At 34.0% G+C, this 15,036-nt stretch overlaps 3 protein-coding genes across 3 annotated transcripts; all 3 read left to right on the top strand.

The window, feature by feature from the left end:
* Positions 1 to 3,780: 3,780 nt before the first annotated feature.
* On the top strand, positions 3,781 to 5,060 carry LOC104822941 (glutathione S-transferase U11-like). Its single transcript, XM_010554308.1, has 2 exons — positions 3,781 to 4,177; positions 4,474 to 5,060. The coding sequence occupies exons 1-2, from the start codon at positions 3,848 to 3,850 to the stop codon at positions 4,825 to 4,827; spliced, it is 684 nt and encodes a 227-aa protein (XP_010552610.1). The 5' UTR covers positions 3,781 to 3,847; the 3' UTR covers positions 4,828 to 5,060.
* Positions 5,061 to 6,788: 1,728 nt separating this feature from the next.
* On the top strand, positions 6,789 to 8,089 carry LOC104822940 (glutathione S-transferase U11-like). Its single transcript, XM_010554307.1, has 2 exons — positions 6,789 to 7,207; positions 7,386 to 8,089. Exons 1-2 carry the CDS (start codon positions 6,878 to 6,880, stop codon positions 7,743 to 7,745), a joined length of 690 nt encoding a protein of 229 aa, XP_010552609.1. The 5' UTR covers positions 6,789 to 6,877; the 3' UTR covers positions 7,746 to 8,089.
* Positions 8,090 to 8,485: 396 nt separating this feature from the next.
* Positions 8,486 to 9,534, top strand: LOC104822939 (glutathione S-transferase U13-like). The gene is made up of 2 exons (XM_010554306.2): positions 8,486 to 8,925; positions 9,018 to 9,534. Exons 1-2 carry the CDS (start codon positions 8,593 to 8,595, stop codon positions 9,372 to 9,374), a joined length of 690 nt encoding a protein of 229 aa, XP_010552608.1. The 5' UTR covers positions 8,486 to 8,592; the 3' UTR covers positions 9,375 to 9,534.
* Positions 9,535 to 15,036: the final 5,502 nt, after the last annotated feature.

The following is a 15,036-nucleotide window of genomic DNA, read 5'->3' as shown; positions in this document are numbered from 1 at the left end:
AATGACAATGGGTTCCTATGATGACGAAGAAGAGAGGTGCCATCTCTGGCTTAGGGAGTTTCGTTCAGGTCTTGTCCCATCCATCTTTCCGACAAGCCTCAAAGCTTATACTTTTATGTCGAGGATTCAGTTTCTCTAGATCAACTGATGCGAGACCTTTTTCCTGGTTATTCGCCCAAAAAACGTTCTGTCAGCATAAAGTTGCGCCGGCCTGAGCCCCTCAGACTAAGCTTAAAACCTTATGAATCCATGTTCAGGCCTGATCACTTGATTTGGGTTCTGATGAAGATTAAGAGTGAATACGGTTTGGTTATGGATTTGTTTGACTGGACTTGCTTTCGCAGAGACTCGAACCTTGAAGCCCTTTGCATTGTCATTCAGCTCGCTGTGGCCTCAAAGGATTTCAAGGTGGCTCGTTCTCTTATCAGAAACTTTTGGCAAAAACCAAAATTAGATGTTAGCTACTCTTTTAAACATTTTCTAGCTTTTGATATACACCTACAAGGACTGGGGTTCAGATCCCCATGTATTTGACGTTTTCTTTCAAGTTCTTGCTGAAGTGGGTCTGCTCCATGAAGCAAGAAAGGTCTTTGAGAAGATGTTGAACTACGTATTTATATCGAATTACTGATTCTGGGGAATCCTCCGAAGCCTGATGTGAAGTTCCTGAATCATCAGGTAATAATAGCAAAAAGAGACTTCATATCTGAATGATTCAAATATTAGTTCCATCCTTGTCTATGATCGATATACTATCAGCCAGGCACCTTGAGGGGCATTGATCGGTGAGGTTTAAAGCAGGAGATCATTCTTCTCTGCCCTTTTGAAATGGTGTTTTTTTCTTGGTTATTTCGACATGTTTACATATCTCAGTACTTTTCACCAGCTGTTTCAATAAAGGTATCACTGTCTTTATGTGTAGGAACGTCGGTTTTCAGTGTCCTGGCGAACCCGGGTGATTTCCCTAACTGGGCACAGGGCAAATGACACTTCCACGTGAAGGTTAACTCAGATTCAGACAAGCCGGAGGTAATGGATATGATTATTCAAAAGATAACAGCCTGTGGATAAGCTGGTGTGGTTTGGTTTTTTGATGCATTGAGTGTGAGTTTCACGCTTGCTGTCATTGGAAATGGAATGGTGAACAAGAACCTGCCTAGTGTATTGTACATTCTTCACAACAACAACAACAACAAAAAAAAACACGACTTTTTTTTTTATTACTGATTGATTTAATTGAGAAGAATATTTTTTGAGACTTTATTTTCTTTTTTCTTGGTAATTTTTTGACTATGAGCTCTCTGCACGTCTTTTTTCCCTTCAACCACCTTTTACAATTTAAAAAACGTGCTGTAATATTCATTTACATTTTCTATGATTCCATTCCATTTACATGTTTGAACACCATTAGTTTCTACGGGGATACATGTATATAGGAGTTTTGCTTCGTGGAGCAATGATTTGTATATTTCTTTTATTAGGTCACATTTGCTTTTGGAATCACGTGCCCATTTCGGTTTTCCATTTGTATAATATATACATATACATCCGAATTCGAATTTAATGTTAAATTTGATTTGGTAATTTAAATTTTAACTTTAAATTTTGTTTAGAAACATATAATCGGAATTTTTTTAGGGTGTGTATGTATATATAAACATATATTATATTATATAGTTTTTTAAGCTTATTTTTGTCAAATTCAATAATTCACGGCGTTGTCTGATTAATACTAGCAGTAAGGACCAAGAAAGTTCAAACCCACTAGCCAATGAGAAGGTCCCAGCCAATTTATTACATAAATAATATTTTCTAGTGAGTTATTCGATGGAAATTGTACGTATGAAATTGTTTAATAATTGTTATCGTCCTTTATGATTTTTATTGTAAATTATGGAGAATTTTCGTAGCATCACGATACCTTTTACTAAAGTGCTATAGAGATTAATGAATGTAATTTGTAAGTTATGCGAAATGAAAATCGGTTTATTCCTGATTATTTATACATCTATCTATACGAAATTACGGTAATACACAAACTTTTTTAGTGTATATATTATAAAAAAATAATTTCCTTTTTTCTAAATTATATTCTTATAAATAATTTAAAGTCTTAATTAATTACCTTTCACTTTAAAAAAATATTTCTAACTATAATTTCTAAACCAATAAAATAAATTCATTTACCTAATACTATATTTAAAATTAACTGTATCTCTCTATTATAACATTTATCATCCACACTTACATGGAAGAGAACTTACTGCTATGTTTTTATTTAAATTGACAACCATCCAAAACTTTACAGTTACGGTCCAATCGCAGATACATTGGACAGCGACATTATATCATAAATATTAAATGTCCGCTTAGGGCGTACGATTAATTCTCAATATATACCACAGAATATATAATTTTATTTGCATTTTTAGTCAAAGATGAATATTTTAATTAATCAAATATAAATGCCCCAAATACCAAATTATGATCAATTATAAATAAATTGGCAATCTAATTGTCAAACCTCCATATTATCTATTTTTGCTGCGTCACTACCAAACCAAATCTAATGGAATCCATTTGTTATAATAAGTATATTATTTAAACTGTTTCATTGATGAATTCATCTCCAATATTATTACATTTCCCCCTACCATATTTTACATCTCAAAAATTTTAAATTCTTATTTAAATTTAAAGTAAGGACTTCAGAAAATATATTTAGTTTTCTAAAACTTTTACTTTACGCATTCTTTGTGTAAAAAATTTTATGTCTTTTTTTTTTTGTAAAATTTTCTCTCATATACTAGTAATTTGTGAATTTTGATCAAATATTTGTAAAACTTGTGTTGTATTGAGCAAACTATCCAACGTCTCCGGAAAAATGTTGAGATTCTGTTGAATATTCTGAGTTCAAATGTGTAATTAGAGATAGGTATTCACTTTTTCCGATCAAATAAATATAGTTGGATCAAAAGTCCAATAAACTTCTGGATTATAAAAAAAAATTGTAATGAAAAGCTTCAAAGGGAACTAAAACTATATGGGATATTATATAATAGAAATTTAAATATCATTGATAGAGTTTGCATCATCGACCAAAATTTATGCGAAACCCCAGGCGAGTATACCTACGGAGGTTTTTTTAAGAACATATATTAAATTTCATAATAGATTTTCCAAAAATTGAAAAATTAAAGGTCGATGTCCAAACAAGCATATTTATACAACACTTGTAACGAGCACATATACGTACAGGGCATACCTATTGCCCTATTCATATATTAGTGGGGTCACAGACTCTCAATTATTTAATTAAACTTTTTTTAAAATTTTATAAAATTTTAAATGAAATTATCAAATACTTCATAATTAATGAGAGTTATAATAAAACTATTGTCTCCAGTTACAAATATTTGTGAACTATTATCCCCAATCGCAAATGTTTTGGGTCCGCCAATGATACATGTATATATATATATGTGTATATATATATATATATTTCATATCATCAAGTGAAAATTTTGATCGAATGAAAATGAAATAATATCTAAAGGATCACCTCTCTTATACATTATTATATAAATAAATCATGATTCAAAGAAAATGTTATACTAAGTCGAATTTTCTGAATTTATTGGAATTTGAAAATTCTCACCAACGAAGAAATAAGCCGCAAAAATGATGAAACATAAACCAAAAATTAAGTAGAACAAATCCAAATTCCCCTCTATATAAACACAGCAAACCATAGAGACAATTCACCAAAACCGAGGCTCTTGCAAAAGCATAATAAACAGACAGTCACCACAAGAGCCCAAAAAAAAAAGGGTTTTGGTCATATGAGATGGCTCAGAACGGTTCGAACGACGTGAAGCTGATCGGAGCGTGGCCGAGTCCGTTCGTCCTGAGGGCTCGAATCGCACTTAACCTGAAGTCCGTAGAGTATGAGTTTCTTGAGGAGGACATTCTCAACTCAAAGAGTGAGGGTCTGATCAAGTACAACCATGTCCACAATAATATCCCTGTTCTCGTCCATGGCGGTGAGCCCATCAGCGAGTCCCTCAACATCCTTCAATACGTGGACGGAGTATGGCCGTCGGATCCGCCCATCCTTCCGTCCAAGCCGTTCGATCGTGCCGTGGCTCGGTTTTGGGACATGTACATCGATGAACATGTAAGCTAACACACTACACTAGCGATCGTTATATAATTAATTCATGGTGTTTTAGATTGCATACATTTCGATATTATCATATAATTTTATGTGATTATTTGGTACATATATGTGAATTTTTCTAAACCCCTTTATCTTATAGAATATATGTATACAAAATTTGTTGTAAAATTATAACTGGAAAAAATTCATTCTCAAGTTCCTCAGTTCTTTACTTGCCCCTCACCTTGTGATGATATACACACACATGCATGACACTGATACATAACTATACATACATATATATATATGCACAGTGCTATACATCGATCAATGGGCTCGCCGGTGCAAAAGACGAAGAAGGGAGAATGCAGGTGGTAGAGAAGCTGAAAGGGTGTATGGCGCTTTTGGAAGAAGCGTTTCAGAAATGCAGCAACGGCGGGTATTTCTTCGGAGGGGACAACATCGGCTTCATCGACATCGGATTTGGGTCCATGTTGAGTCCACTTCGGGTTGTCGAGAAGTTTTCCGGAGAGGAATTCCTTCATCCGGACAAGACGCCGGGACTTTTCCGGTGGGCCGAAAGATTCTGCGGCCACGACGCCGTCAAACATGTCATGCCCGATGTCGAGAAGCTTGCTGCTTTCGCCTTGCTCAAGTTCAATCGTTAAATTGCGAGAACCCGTAAAAAAATAATTAATTATATTGTCTCTGTGACACAATGTTCCGAAGGACAATGAAGTGATGTTGTTCTTTTGTATCTTTCATATGGTAACCATAAAAGTGTATGTTTTATCGCGATGTTTTTTTTTTTTTATAATCCGAAAGTTCACCGGGTCTTTGGTCCAGGGTTTATCGTGATGTTTGTAATAACTCACATTAATAACTTCTATTACCAAGTGAATTCGGCTCATTCTCGATGCTTATATATTGCATTGAGTTAAAGTGTGTTAACTAAAGGCAGTAAATTATATATATATATATACACACATGATTTGCAAATTGTTGATGCTATTATTTCTTTTAATTCTTTTATTTTGTAATTCTCGATCTATATCTATTAAATGTGACCTAATATAATTTTCATAAAACAGGAAACATGATTCATTATTATTAGAGATATATACAATATTTGTGATATTATCAAGTTATATTATCAATATATATATATATATATATATATATATTCATGGATTTCTAATATGACTTAAATTTATGTCTATTCATAATTTGATTGAATGGAAAACACAACGTTTATTCAGAAAATCTTGTCTTTTCTATAATATATCCGATAGAATCTACGAAACTAATATATATTTATAATATATCGCGATATTATATATCTCTAATAATTATTCAATAGTTACATAAATCTAGTTAGGATTATATTCGCCTAAATGTGGGTAACAAATCTCCTTCACAAAATTACGAAAACCTATTGTTTTAGACTGTTTGAGAAATAAAAATATTTTTTATAACTAGATCTAGCGTTCAAACGCTAACTTTTAAACCCTAATAATAATTTGTGTGAGTCAGTATCGAATATTTATGTAGGAAGTAAAACCTACATGTTCCCTTTTTTATAAACGTTAGATATTTTCTGGGCCTTCATACCATCGTGATTCCATATATGTGTTAGTGTTACCTATAAAACGAAATTATTATTTTCAATTTTAATCATCGTATTATTAAAATCTTCATAATTATAGCTGTTATGGTACGTGCCAATATATACATAGATGAAAAATCCACGTGGAAGTTGGAATCTTTTTTCGGGTCAAATAAAGAAAGGTGTCTGTTTTATGTTTTACATAGCTATTAATACTATGCATGTACATGCAAGCCATTCAACAAAAATCCAAAAATTCGAGGTGGCGGTCCAAACACAAACACAATTGACGGCAACATATATCATATTATATAATAGTCCCTTTTCTTGACTGGTAATATTATTAAACAATAAAAATTCAGACGTGAATAAATTAAATCAGCAAGTGATAATATACATGTATTTCAGTCAAGCCTAAAGAATTGAACACAGCCACCTCTCCCTACAATATGAAAGAAACGAGATAATATATAGACAAAACTAAAAACATTATTGTCAAATATGAACTCCCAAATAGAATTTATTACTCTTTTTTTTAGCTTTAGTATAAGAATATATGTCGAAATTCAACAATTCAAAATTTTAAAAAAAGGAGACGAGTAAGGACTCGTGACCTACTAGTTTGTGTGTTTACTGTTTACTTCACCTTTAAAATATATGGGTTCGGACCATAATTTTGAATATATATATATATATATATATATATATATATGTATGGTGTGAGTGCGTGAACACTTTTTTTCTTAAAATGTAAACAATAGAATATAAATAAATAACCACAAAAAGAGAAATAATACCATCTTTTGAATAGTAAGATCTGTAACTAATGGAAGCAGGAAACTAACCCGAAGTTTCAAAATTCTTTGGAATTTAAAAGACTCACCAACCAAATGAGTAAGCCGCCAATGTGAGAAAATATTAACCATAAATTAAATCCAATCACAAAAAAAAAAAAAAAAAAGTTCCCCTCTATATAAACATGGCAAATCACATAGACACATCCATCAAAACCAAAGTGCACAACAAAAACATAAGTTAACAACACCTTCCCTTCGCACTTAACCACAAAGATTTGATTTTTTTTGGGTCATACATACCAAATTAATACACACATGGCTCAGAACGGTTTGAACGATCTGAAGCTGATCGGCGCATGGCCGAGCCCCTTCGTCTTGAGGGCTCGGATCGCTCTTAACCTCAAGGGTTTAGACTACGAGTTTCTCGAAGAAGATATTCTCAGCTCGAAGAGCGATCTTTTGCTGAAATATAACCCTATCCACAAGAAGATTCCTGTCCTAATCCACTGTGGCAAACCCATCTGTGAATCCCTCAACATCGTTCAATACATCGACGAGGTGTGGTCGGCGGATCACGCCATCCTTCCCTCTAAGCCGTTCGATCGGGCCGTTGCTCGGTTTTGGGATATGTACATTGATGAACACGTAAGTCTCACAACATTAAGCAAACCCTTTCTCTTGTGTAGTTATGTTTTTTTCTTTCTTAACTTCATATTTAAAATGTTTTAGTTTCAAATGTAACAGAATAGTTTTCTCTTCCTTGCTGTCTCTGTTTCTATATATACGCATGACATGTACATACATGTATGTTTAATTTGCGCAGTGCTACACATCCATTAATGGCGTCGCCGGAGCAAAAGGCGACGGGGAGAGAATGGCGGCAGTAGAGAAACTACAGAATTGTTTAGCCCTTTTGGAAGAAGCGTTTCAGAAGTGCAGCAAAGGGAGAGAGTTTTTCGGAGGGGACGAAATCGGATTCATCGACATCGGGTTGGGGTCGATGCTGAGTCCACTTCGTGTCGTCGAGAAGTTTTCCGGCGTGAAATTCCTTAATCCGACCAAGACGCCGGGACTTTTCCGGTGGGCCAACAGGTTCTGTGCCCACGATGCCGTCAAACATGTCATTCCTGACGTCGAGAGGCTCGCTGCCTTCGCCATGCTCAAGTTCAATCGTCAAGATTAAGCCTTAGTATGAAAAAAAAAAGAATTTTGTTCTGCTGCCTGTTATCTCCATTTTTACATTTGTTTATATATGTCTCGAATGAGGTTAACGTTGTTTTTTTTTTTAAATTAATACGGTTTGAGATGTAATAATACCTCAACGTGTCTGTCATGTTTTGTAATGAATTGGATTCTTTTTTTTTTCTTTTTTTTTTTTGTAACAGTGAGATCAAATTTTGATTTATTGTCTTATATGTCTCGAATGAGATGGATGTTTTTTTTCTTTCTATATGGTTTGAGATGTAATAAATCATTACACCTAAACGTGTCTGTAATGTTTGCAGTGAATAGGATTCTTTTTTTTTCTCTTTTTTGTAACTGTGAAATGAAATTTTGTTTTGTTGTCTTATGTCCAATGTTTTGATCATGAAATTATTTGATTCTATCCAAAAGCACTTTAATACATTTTATTCTTTTATGTATTCTTAACATGGCACGCTTTGTTCTCTTTTCGACAACGTCCTTGTCGGGTAAGAACTTTCTCGAAACACGAACAAAAGATTTAAATAAAAAATGAGATCTCCTCCAATGAATGAGCCCCAATTCTATAATTTCAAATAACAATGAGAAGATTTCCTTCTATAAATGAATCCCAAGTATACAAATTTTTTAAAAAGAAAAAGAAGATATCCCTTAATAAATGAGACGATTTCCTTCAATTAATCAATTTATACAAATTTCAATAAACAAAAAAAAAGGATCTCCTTCTATTAATGAATCACAAGTATATATAAAAGGTCACACAAACATTCCTTTGCATCAATCAACAATCACCTAAAAAATCTCGTGGATACACTCATACATCCAAAATGGCTAGCGACGGTTCAAGCGGCGTGATGTTGCTGGGCACATGGTCGAGCCCGTTCGCGGTGAGGGCTCGAGTCGCTCTCCACCTAAAGTCCGTGACGTACGAGTACGTGGAAGAAGCAGATATTCTCAACTCAAAGAGCGAGCTCCTCCTCAAGTACAACCCCATCCACAAGAAAGTACCTGTCCTCATCCATGGCGACAAACCCATCTGCGAATCCCTCAACATTGTTCAGTACATCGACGAGGCCTGGCTCTCCGGTCCAGCTCTCCTCCCGACCGATCCCCACGACCGGGCCATGGCTCGTTTCTGGGGTCAGTACATCGACACACAGGTAAAGACACTTGACTATATATGTGATTGGTTTTTGTGTGTGTATATACAGCTAGAATTACAATTGTATATATGTGTATATATGTATTACAGTGCTTTGCAGCGATTAACGGAGTTGCAGTAGCGAAAGATGAGGAGGGGAGGAAGGCTGCGGCGGCGAATCTGGACGAGTGTTTAGGGAAATTGGAGGAAGCGTTTGAGAAGTGCAGTAAAGGCAGAGACTTTTTCGGAGGTGACAGTATGGGATTCGTAGATATTGCTTGGGGTTCCATATTGGGACCTCTCTGGGTTATCGAGAGATTTTCTGGCGTCCAGTTTCTCCGGCAAGACAAAACTCCCGGTCTTGTCCGGTGCTCGGAGAGTTTCTGCGCTCACGACGCCGTCAAGCCGTACATGCCCACCGTTGAAAAGCTCGTTGAGTTCGCCATGAAGAAATTCAATCTCCAGTGATTCTGTCAGTTATAACTGGTTAGATTAAATCCAGTTTATGTTTTTCTACCCTTTTAATTACTCTTTCTTGTTAATAATGTTTCGAGTCTTAAAGTCATGTAAAAGCTCGAATAGTGTTGTTTTCGTTGAAACTTAATTGCTATAAATAACATTAAAATGACACTTGAGCATTAAGCTTGAGCCAATCAAAATATAACCCAACTATTATATGAATCTAATCGGTTCCATTCGATTCGATTTCTGCATAATAAATTATAACCAAACACTTTAATTTAGTTTGTTTTGATTCTGTTCAATTACATCAGTTCAAGTGGGTTATGAATGAACATTAACAGATACAAAAAAAAATTAAACAAATCTTTCAAATATTCAAACTTCATTATAAACTTCAAGCATGATAAAACTTATAAAAAAATCTTAAAAAAGTCTTTTCCAAATGGTCTAAAACAAATAAATATTAATCTTTCAAAATGATCAATCCAAATCTTAAACCACAAAATACTAATGTTTTATAATCTTAATAAAAACTCTAATTTTTTTTTTTAAAATTTATATACTATAAATTTCAAACTAATAGAATAAAGATTCAATAAATGTATAATAGATCTAAAATAAGTTTTTAATCAAATACAAGAAATTACATTATTAATCTTTGTTCATTTGATAATTCCTATAAAATTTTATACAACAAAAAGAAAAAATTATTTATGAAATAATAATTTAATAAAAATATAGTAATCAATATGAATATATCAAAAACATACCTTTTACCCATGTATACATATAAATTATATGTGATTATTTGGTACATATATGTGAATTTTTCTAAATCCCTTTCATCTTAGAATATATGTATACAAAATTTGTGGTAAAATTATAACTCGATAAAATTCATTCTCAAGTTCCTCAGTTCTTTACTTCGCCCCCTCACCTTGCGATGATATACACACACATGCTGAGACATAAATATGCATATATACATAACTATATATATGCACAGTGCTACACATCGATCAATGGGGTCGCCAGTGCAAACGACGAAGAAGGGAGAATGCAGGTGGTAGAGAAGCTAAAAGGGTGTATGGCGCTTTTGGAAGAAGTCTTTCAGAAATGCAGCAACGGCGGGGATTTCTTCGGAGGAGACAACATCGGCTTCATCGACATCGGATTTGGGTCCATGTTGAGTCCACTTCGCGTCGTGGAGAACTTTTCCGGCGAGGAATTCCTTCATCCGGACAAGACACCGGGACTTTCCGGTGGGCCGACAGGTTCTGCGGCCACGACGCCGTCAAACATGTCATGCATGATGTCGAGAAGCTTGCTGCTTTCGCGTTGCTCAAGTTCAATCCTTAAATTGCGAGAACCCGTAAAAAAAATTAATTATACTGTCTCTATGACATAATGTTCGGAACAATGGCGGATCAATAAATATTTTTCAATGGAGCAATAATTATAAATATTATACAAAAGACAAAAAACTAATAAAAATATATCAAATTGTCAATCACAAAATTAATTTTTGTTTTACAATTAAACTTTACCATATTTCATTTTTGAAAAATTATTCATAACAACTTTATTTATAACTATTTGAAATATATTTTTTCAATGAAATAATTTAGACAGTTATTCAAAGATTGATTAACAATCCGACTGCGCAAAATTGTTTTAACATTACTCGAAAGTCGAAACTGTTATATAAGTAAGTAATTTTTAATTTATCTTGTTAAATAGTTAATTAATTTTTTTACATTGTAAAATTTTTCCTATTAAATCAATTATGAGATTTATATAAAAACTAATCAATTAATATGATAAAATATAGAAACAAATGAATAAAACATAAAAAATATTTAAAATAAAATTCAGAATACTTACATATTTTTGTTGGTTTTAGTTTGTTGGATTTGATTATTATTGAATTTATAATTTTTTTATTTGATAAATGATTAAATAGAATTAATTTAGAGTTGGAAAGAATGTAAAAAAACTGAAGGAGAAAGTGAAATTGGTGAAAAAACAATTGAAAAGATGATTTAAGATAAAAAAAAAAAATAGAGGGGACACCACTTAAATGTTGCGGCATTGATTTAATTAAAACTATACGTAATATTTTTTTTTTATAAATGTGAATGGGGCCAGGTATACATAAATAGGTCCGCCCATGGTTCCAAAGGACAATGATGTTGTTCTTTTGTATCTTTCATATGGTTTGAGATAACCATAAAAGTGTATGTTTTATCGTGATGTTTATAATCTATAAGATTAATACACCTATAATATACTCCGGTAATATGAGAGATGCTGTATGTATATCTAATTATTCAATAATTACATAACAATCTATTTAGGATTATATTCACCTTTTTAGTAAGTAACAAATGTCCATCACAACATTACGAATACATATTGTTTTGGACTGTTTGAGAAATAAAAATATTTTTTTATAACTAGATCTAGCGTTCAAACGTTTAGGCTTGGTTGAAAAAAAAATTACAATGGTAACAGTTACATGATTCATGCATGAGCTATGATTGAATTTGCAATTCAAATTCAAACACTGATTGTGTCCTTAGCATTTAAACCCTAGTAATAACAATTTTTTTTAAATAATGGGAGAACCCTAACTTCTATTTTTTTGACGCGTTGATTAGTTAAATATCCGACACGACACCAACCTTTATATATAGTAGGTATAGTAGGGATGTCTAAACGAGCCGAGCTCGCGAGCCAGTTTGAGGTTGGCTCCTTTTTTACCGAGTCGAGCTAAAAATATCTGAACCCAAATAAAAATGGGCTGAGTGAGCCAGCTCACTACGAGCTGAGCCCAAACGAGCTAGTTCGGTCGGCTCGCGAGCTGGCTCGGAAGCTAGAGTAAAAAAAAATTTCTTACGTTGAAACTTGAAAGTGTTGATATTTTTTGTATGATTATTTTGATTTGGAGATAATTTTTTATATATGGATTCGGATTTGAAGATAGTTTTTTGTACATGGATTAGGATCTGATTGTACGTGGATGGATTAAGATCTGAAAATAGTTTTTTGTACATGGATGGATTGTGATTTTATCTATTTGAAGATGATTTTTTGTATATGGATTGTGATTGTGAATATAAGTATGATTTGGATGTATTGATATATTCTTTTTATGTTGATGTATCATTTGAATATGATTTTATATAATTTGATATGATTTTTTAGGTATTTAAAAAAATATGAGTCGGTTCGGGAGTCGGCTGGCGAGCTAAGCGACTTGGGCTGAGTCAGAAATTTTTTGGCCCAAATAAAAAACGGGCTTAAGGAGCTGGGCTGAAAATGAACTGGCTCGAAACGAGCTGGTCCGAGCTGGCTCGGTTGATGATAACACGTATTTTGGGTGACGTTTTGATATAGGATGTCTAGCGTATTTCACTCTATTTTATATATTTGTAGGCATTCTAGGGCACATTTGGTTTCGATATTGCATGATTGTGTTCTTTGGTGTTTAAAAAGGTTTTCACGCATAAAATAGCAAAAGGAGTGGAAAACATTGGCTACGGAACATCACGGACAAAACGGGAACATTTGGAGTGTTTTCAGGGAAAACGTGAAGCTCAAGAAACGTCAGATCTTGCAAGTCCGATAATTTTCACTCTACAAGTCCAAATCATGCACTCTCTACATTATTAGAAAGCTCTCTTCGTTATCTACACATAGACACCAAGATCACCCAAATCCGATATCGGAGCAGGAAGTTATGAGCGAATTCGTGAAGTCTGTCAAAACTGTTTAGAGACACGAAACGATCGTTTCGGGATAGACGAAACGATCGGTTCGGCATCGCAGAAATTAAAAAATTGCTCAGAAAGTGCAACCGATCGGTTTGTCTTTGCCGAAACAATCGGTTCGACCCCCAGATTTGGGAAAACTTCCAATTTTTCTCAAACCGAAAGGAAATAAGAGGGGAAAGCCTCTAGGTCGAAATTCATTCAAGACTTTTATCAGAAAACAAACCAAGAGCACAAGAAAAGAGGGCGATTATCAGGAAGCAAGAGATCGGAGTAGAAGACGGAGATCATAAAACCGAGAAATCGACTAAGCGTTCCTCTTTCCTTCTATTTTACGATGTTTTGTTGTATTGATATGAACCCTGACGTCTCGATGTTTAGCAAGTAGTTCTTTTGGTGCAGGTTAGGGATTTGCTATGTAGGGATCTTTGTGGTTTTATTTATTGTATTCGGTTTATTGAAAAAAAAAATTCAAAAACTTGATAACGCAAATCTGGGTATAGAAATAATGCTCAAGTGATAAAAACCTAGATACAGCGAATATCGCAAGGATACGGATCAACTATAGTACCAGGGTCGAACACAGGGAATAGTCAACTCTAAGAACAAGACTCGACAAAAAATTAGACCAGGAAATATGGAATGAAGTATGTGAATATCGGAAATAAAACAATAAACCAACTAAGTAAAATTAGATAACTAAACAACCGTAGCTTCGGGATAACCTTAACGCGCAAGGATTGTTTATAAGGATGGAGAATCTACGAATATCGAACTCTAATCGGGGATCTCAAGTTCTAATATCAGATTTGGCTCTCTCAAGTCCTAAATCCACTATCCAATAATTTAACCTATCGATCTCTCAACCTAATAGATTAAAATATCAAACGCGTTAACGATCACTGTCATAGTTCCTAAACCGATTAACCTATCTCTCAATAGTCTTAATCAATTTATTCGAACACTACAAAAAAATGCAAAATTCCAACAGATATTTCCAACGGATTAATCCGAATGTTATGCATATAGAGAAAAACTTTTTTGATAACATCATCAACACCGTTCTGAATGTGCCAGGGAGAAGTAAATATAACATCAACTCGAGGAAGGACTTGAAAGATATATGCAAGAGAAAAGAGTTGGAGTTGACACGTGATGGTCACACACCTGTGCCGATATTCAGACTCACAAAACCAGGTAAAACGGTCTTGTTTAAATGGTTAAAAGAAGAGGTTAAATTCCCTGATGGATATGCATCCAAATTGGCGCGATGTGTTGATACTGATTCATTAAAGCTTATGGAAATGAAGAGTCATGATTGCCATGTATTCATGCAAAGACTCATTCCTATTGCATTTGCGGAGCTATTGAAACCCAGTGTCCACGGAGCGTTATGCAGTATCAGTACATTCTTTCGAGATATATGTGCAAGATCTCTGAGAAGAAGTAACCTAGAGGTTTTGAAAGGCAACATTCCTGAGATACTTTACGCATTGGAAAAGGTATTTCCACCTTCATTTTTTGATGTGATGGAATATTTACCTATTCATTTACCAGATGAGGCGATATACGGTGGTCCAGTACAGTTTAGATGGATGTGTCCATTTGAGCGATTTTTTTTCCATCTGAAGAAGAAGGCAAAAAACAAAGCAGCAGTGGAAGGATCTATCGTCAAACAGTATTTGTTAGATGAGATCTCCTACTTCAGTTCTTTCTATTTTGAATCTCATATTGAGACGAAGAAAAGGAGGGCTATCAACGAAGACGATATAAGTTATCTCTACCACTATGATTCATGTTTCGGACTTATTCCCGAAAGTTTTCAGCCTACTGGACACCTCGGAGGCAAATCTGAAGAATATTGGTTAACTGTACAAGAGTACAATCACATCGCC

Source organism: Tarenaya hassleriana, unplaced genomic scaffold (genome assembly GCF_000463585.1).
Source record: "Tarenaya hassleriana unplaced genomic scaffold, ASM46358v1 Cleome39, whole genome shotgun sequence".
In the NCBI taxonomy this organism is placed as follows: Eukaryota; Viridiplantae; Streptophyta; class Magnoliopsida; order Brassicales; family Cleomaceae; genus Tarenaya; species Tarenaya hassleriana.
The sequence above is the reverse complement of the archived record's forward strand: the minus strand, read 5'-3'. Positions and strand labels throughout refer to the sequence as shown.

What these genes read in the sequence shown, in the direction of transcription:
- LOC104822941 (XM_010554308.1), top strand. Translation starts at nt 3,848, where the DNA reads ATGGCTCAGAACGGTTCGAACGACGTGAAGCTGATCGGAGCGTGGCCG. An exon ending in ACATGTACATCGATGAACAT is followed by an intron (nt 4,178 to 4,473) that starts GTAAGCTAACAC and finishes ATATATGCACAG; the next exon opens with TGCTATACATCGATCAATGG.
- LOC104822940 (XM_010554307.1), top strand. Translation starts at nt 6,878, where the DNA reads ATGGCTCAGAACGGTTTGAACGATCTGAAGCTGATCGGCGCATGGCCG. An exon ending in ATATGTACATTGATGAACAC is followed by an intron (nt 7,208 to 7,385) that starts GTAAGTCTCACA and finishes TAATTTGCGCAG; the next exon opens with TGCTACACATCCATTAATGG.
- LOC104822939 (XM_010554306.2), top strand. Translation starts at nt 8,593, where the DNA reads ATGGCTAGCGACGGTTCAAGCGGCGTGATGTTGCTGGGCACATGGTCG. An exon ending in GTCAGTACATCGACACACAG is followed by an intron (nt 8,926 to 9,017) that starts GTAAAGACACTT and finishes TATGTATTACAG; the next exon opens with TGCTTTGCAGCGATTAACGG.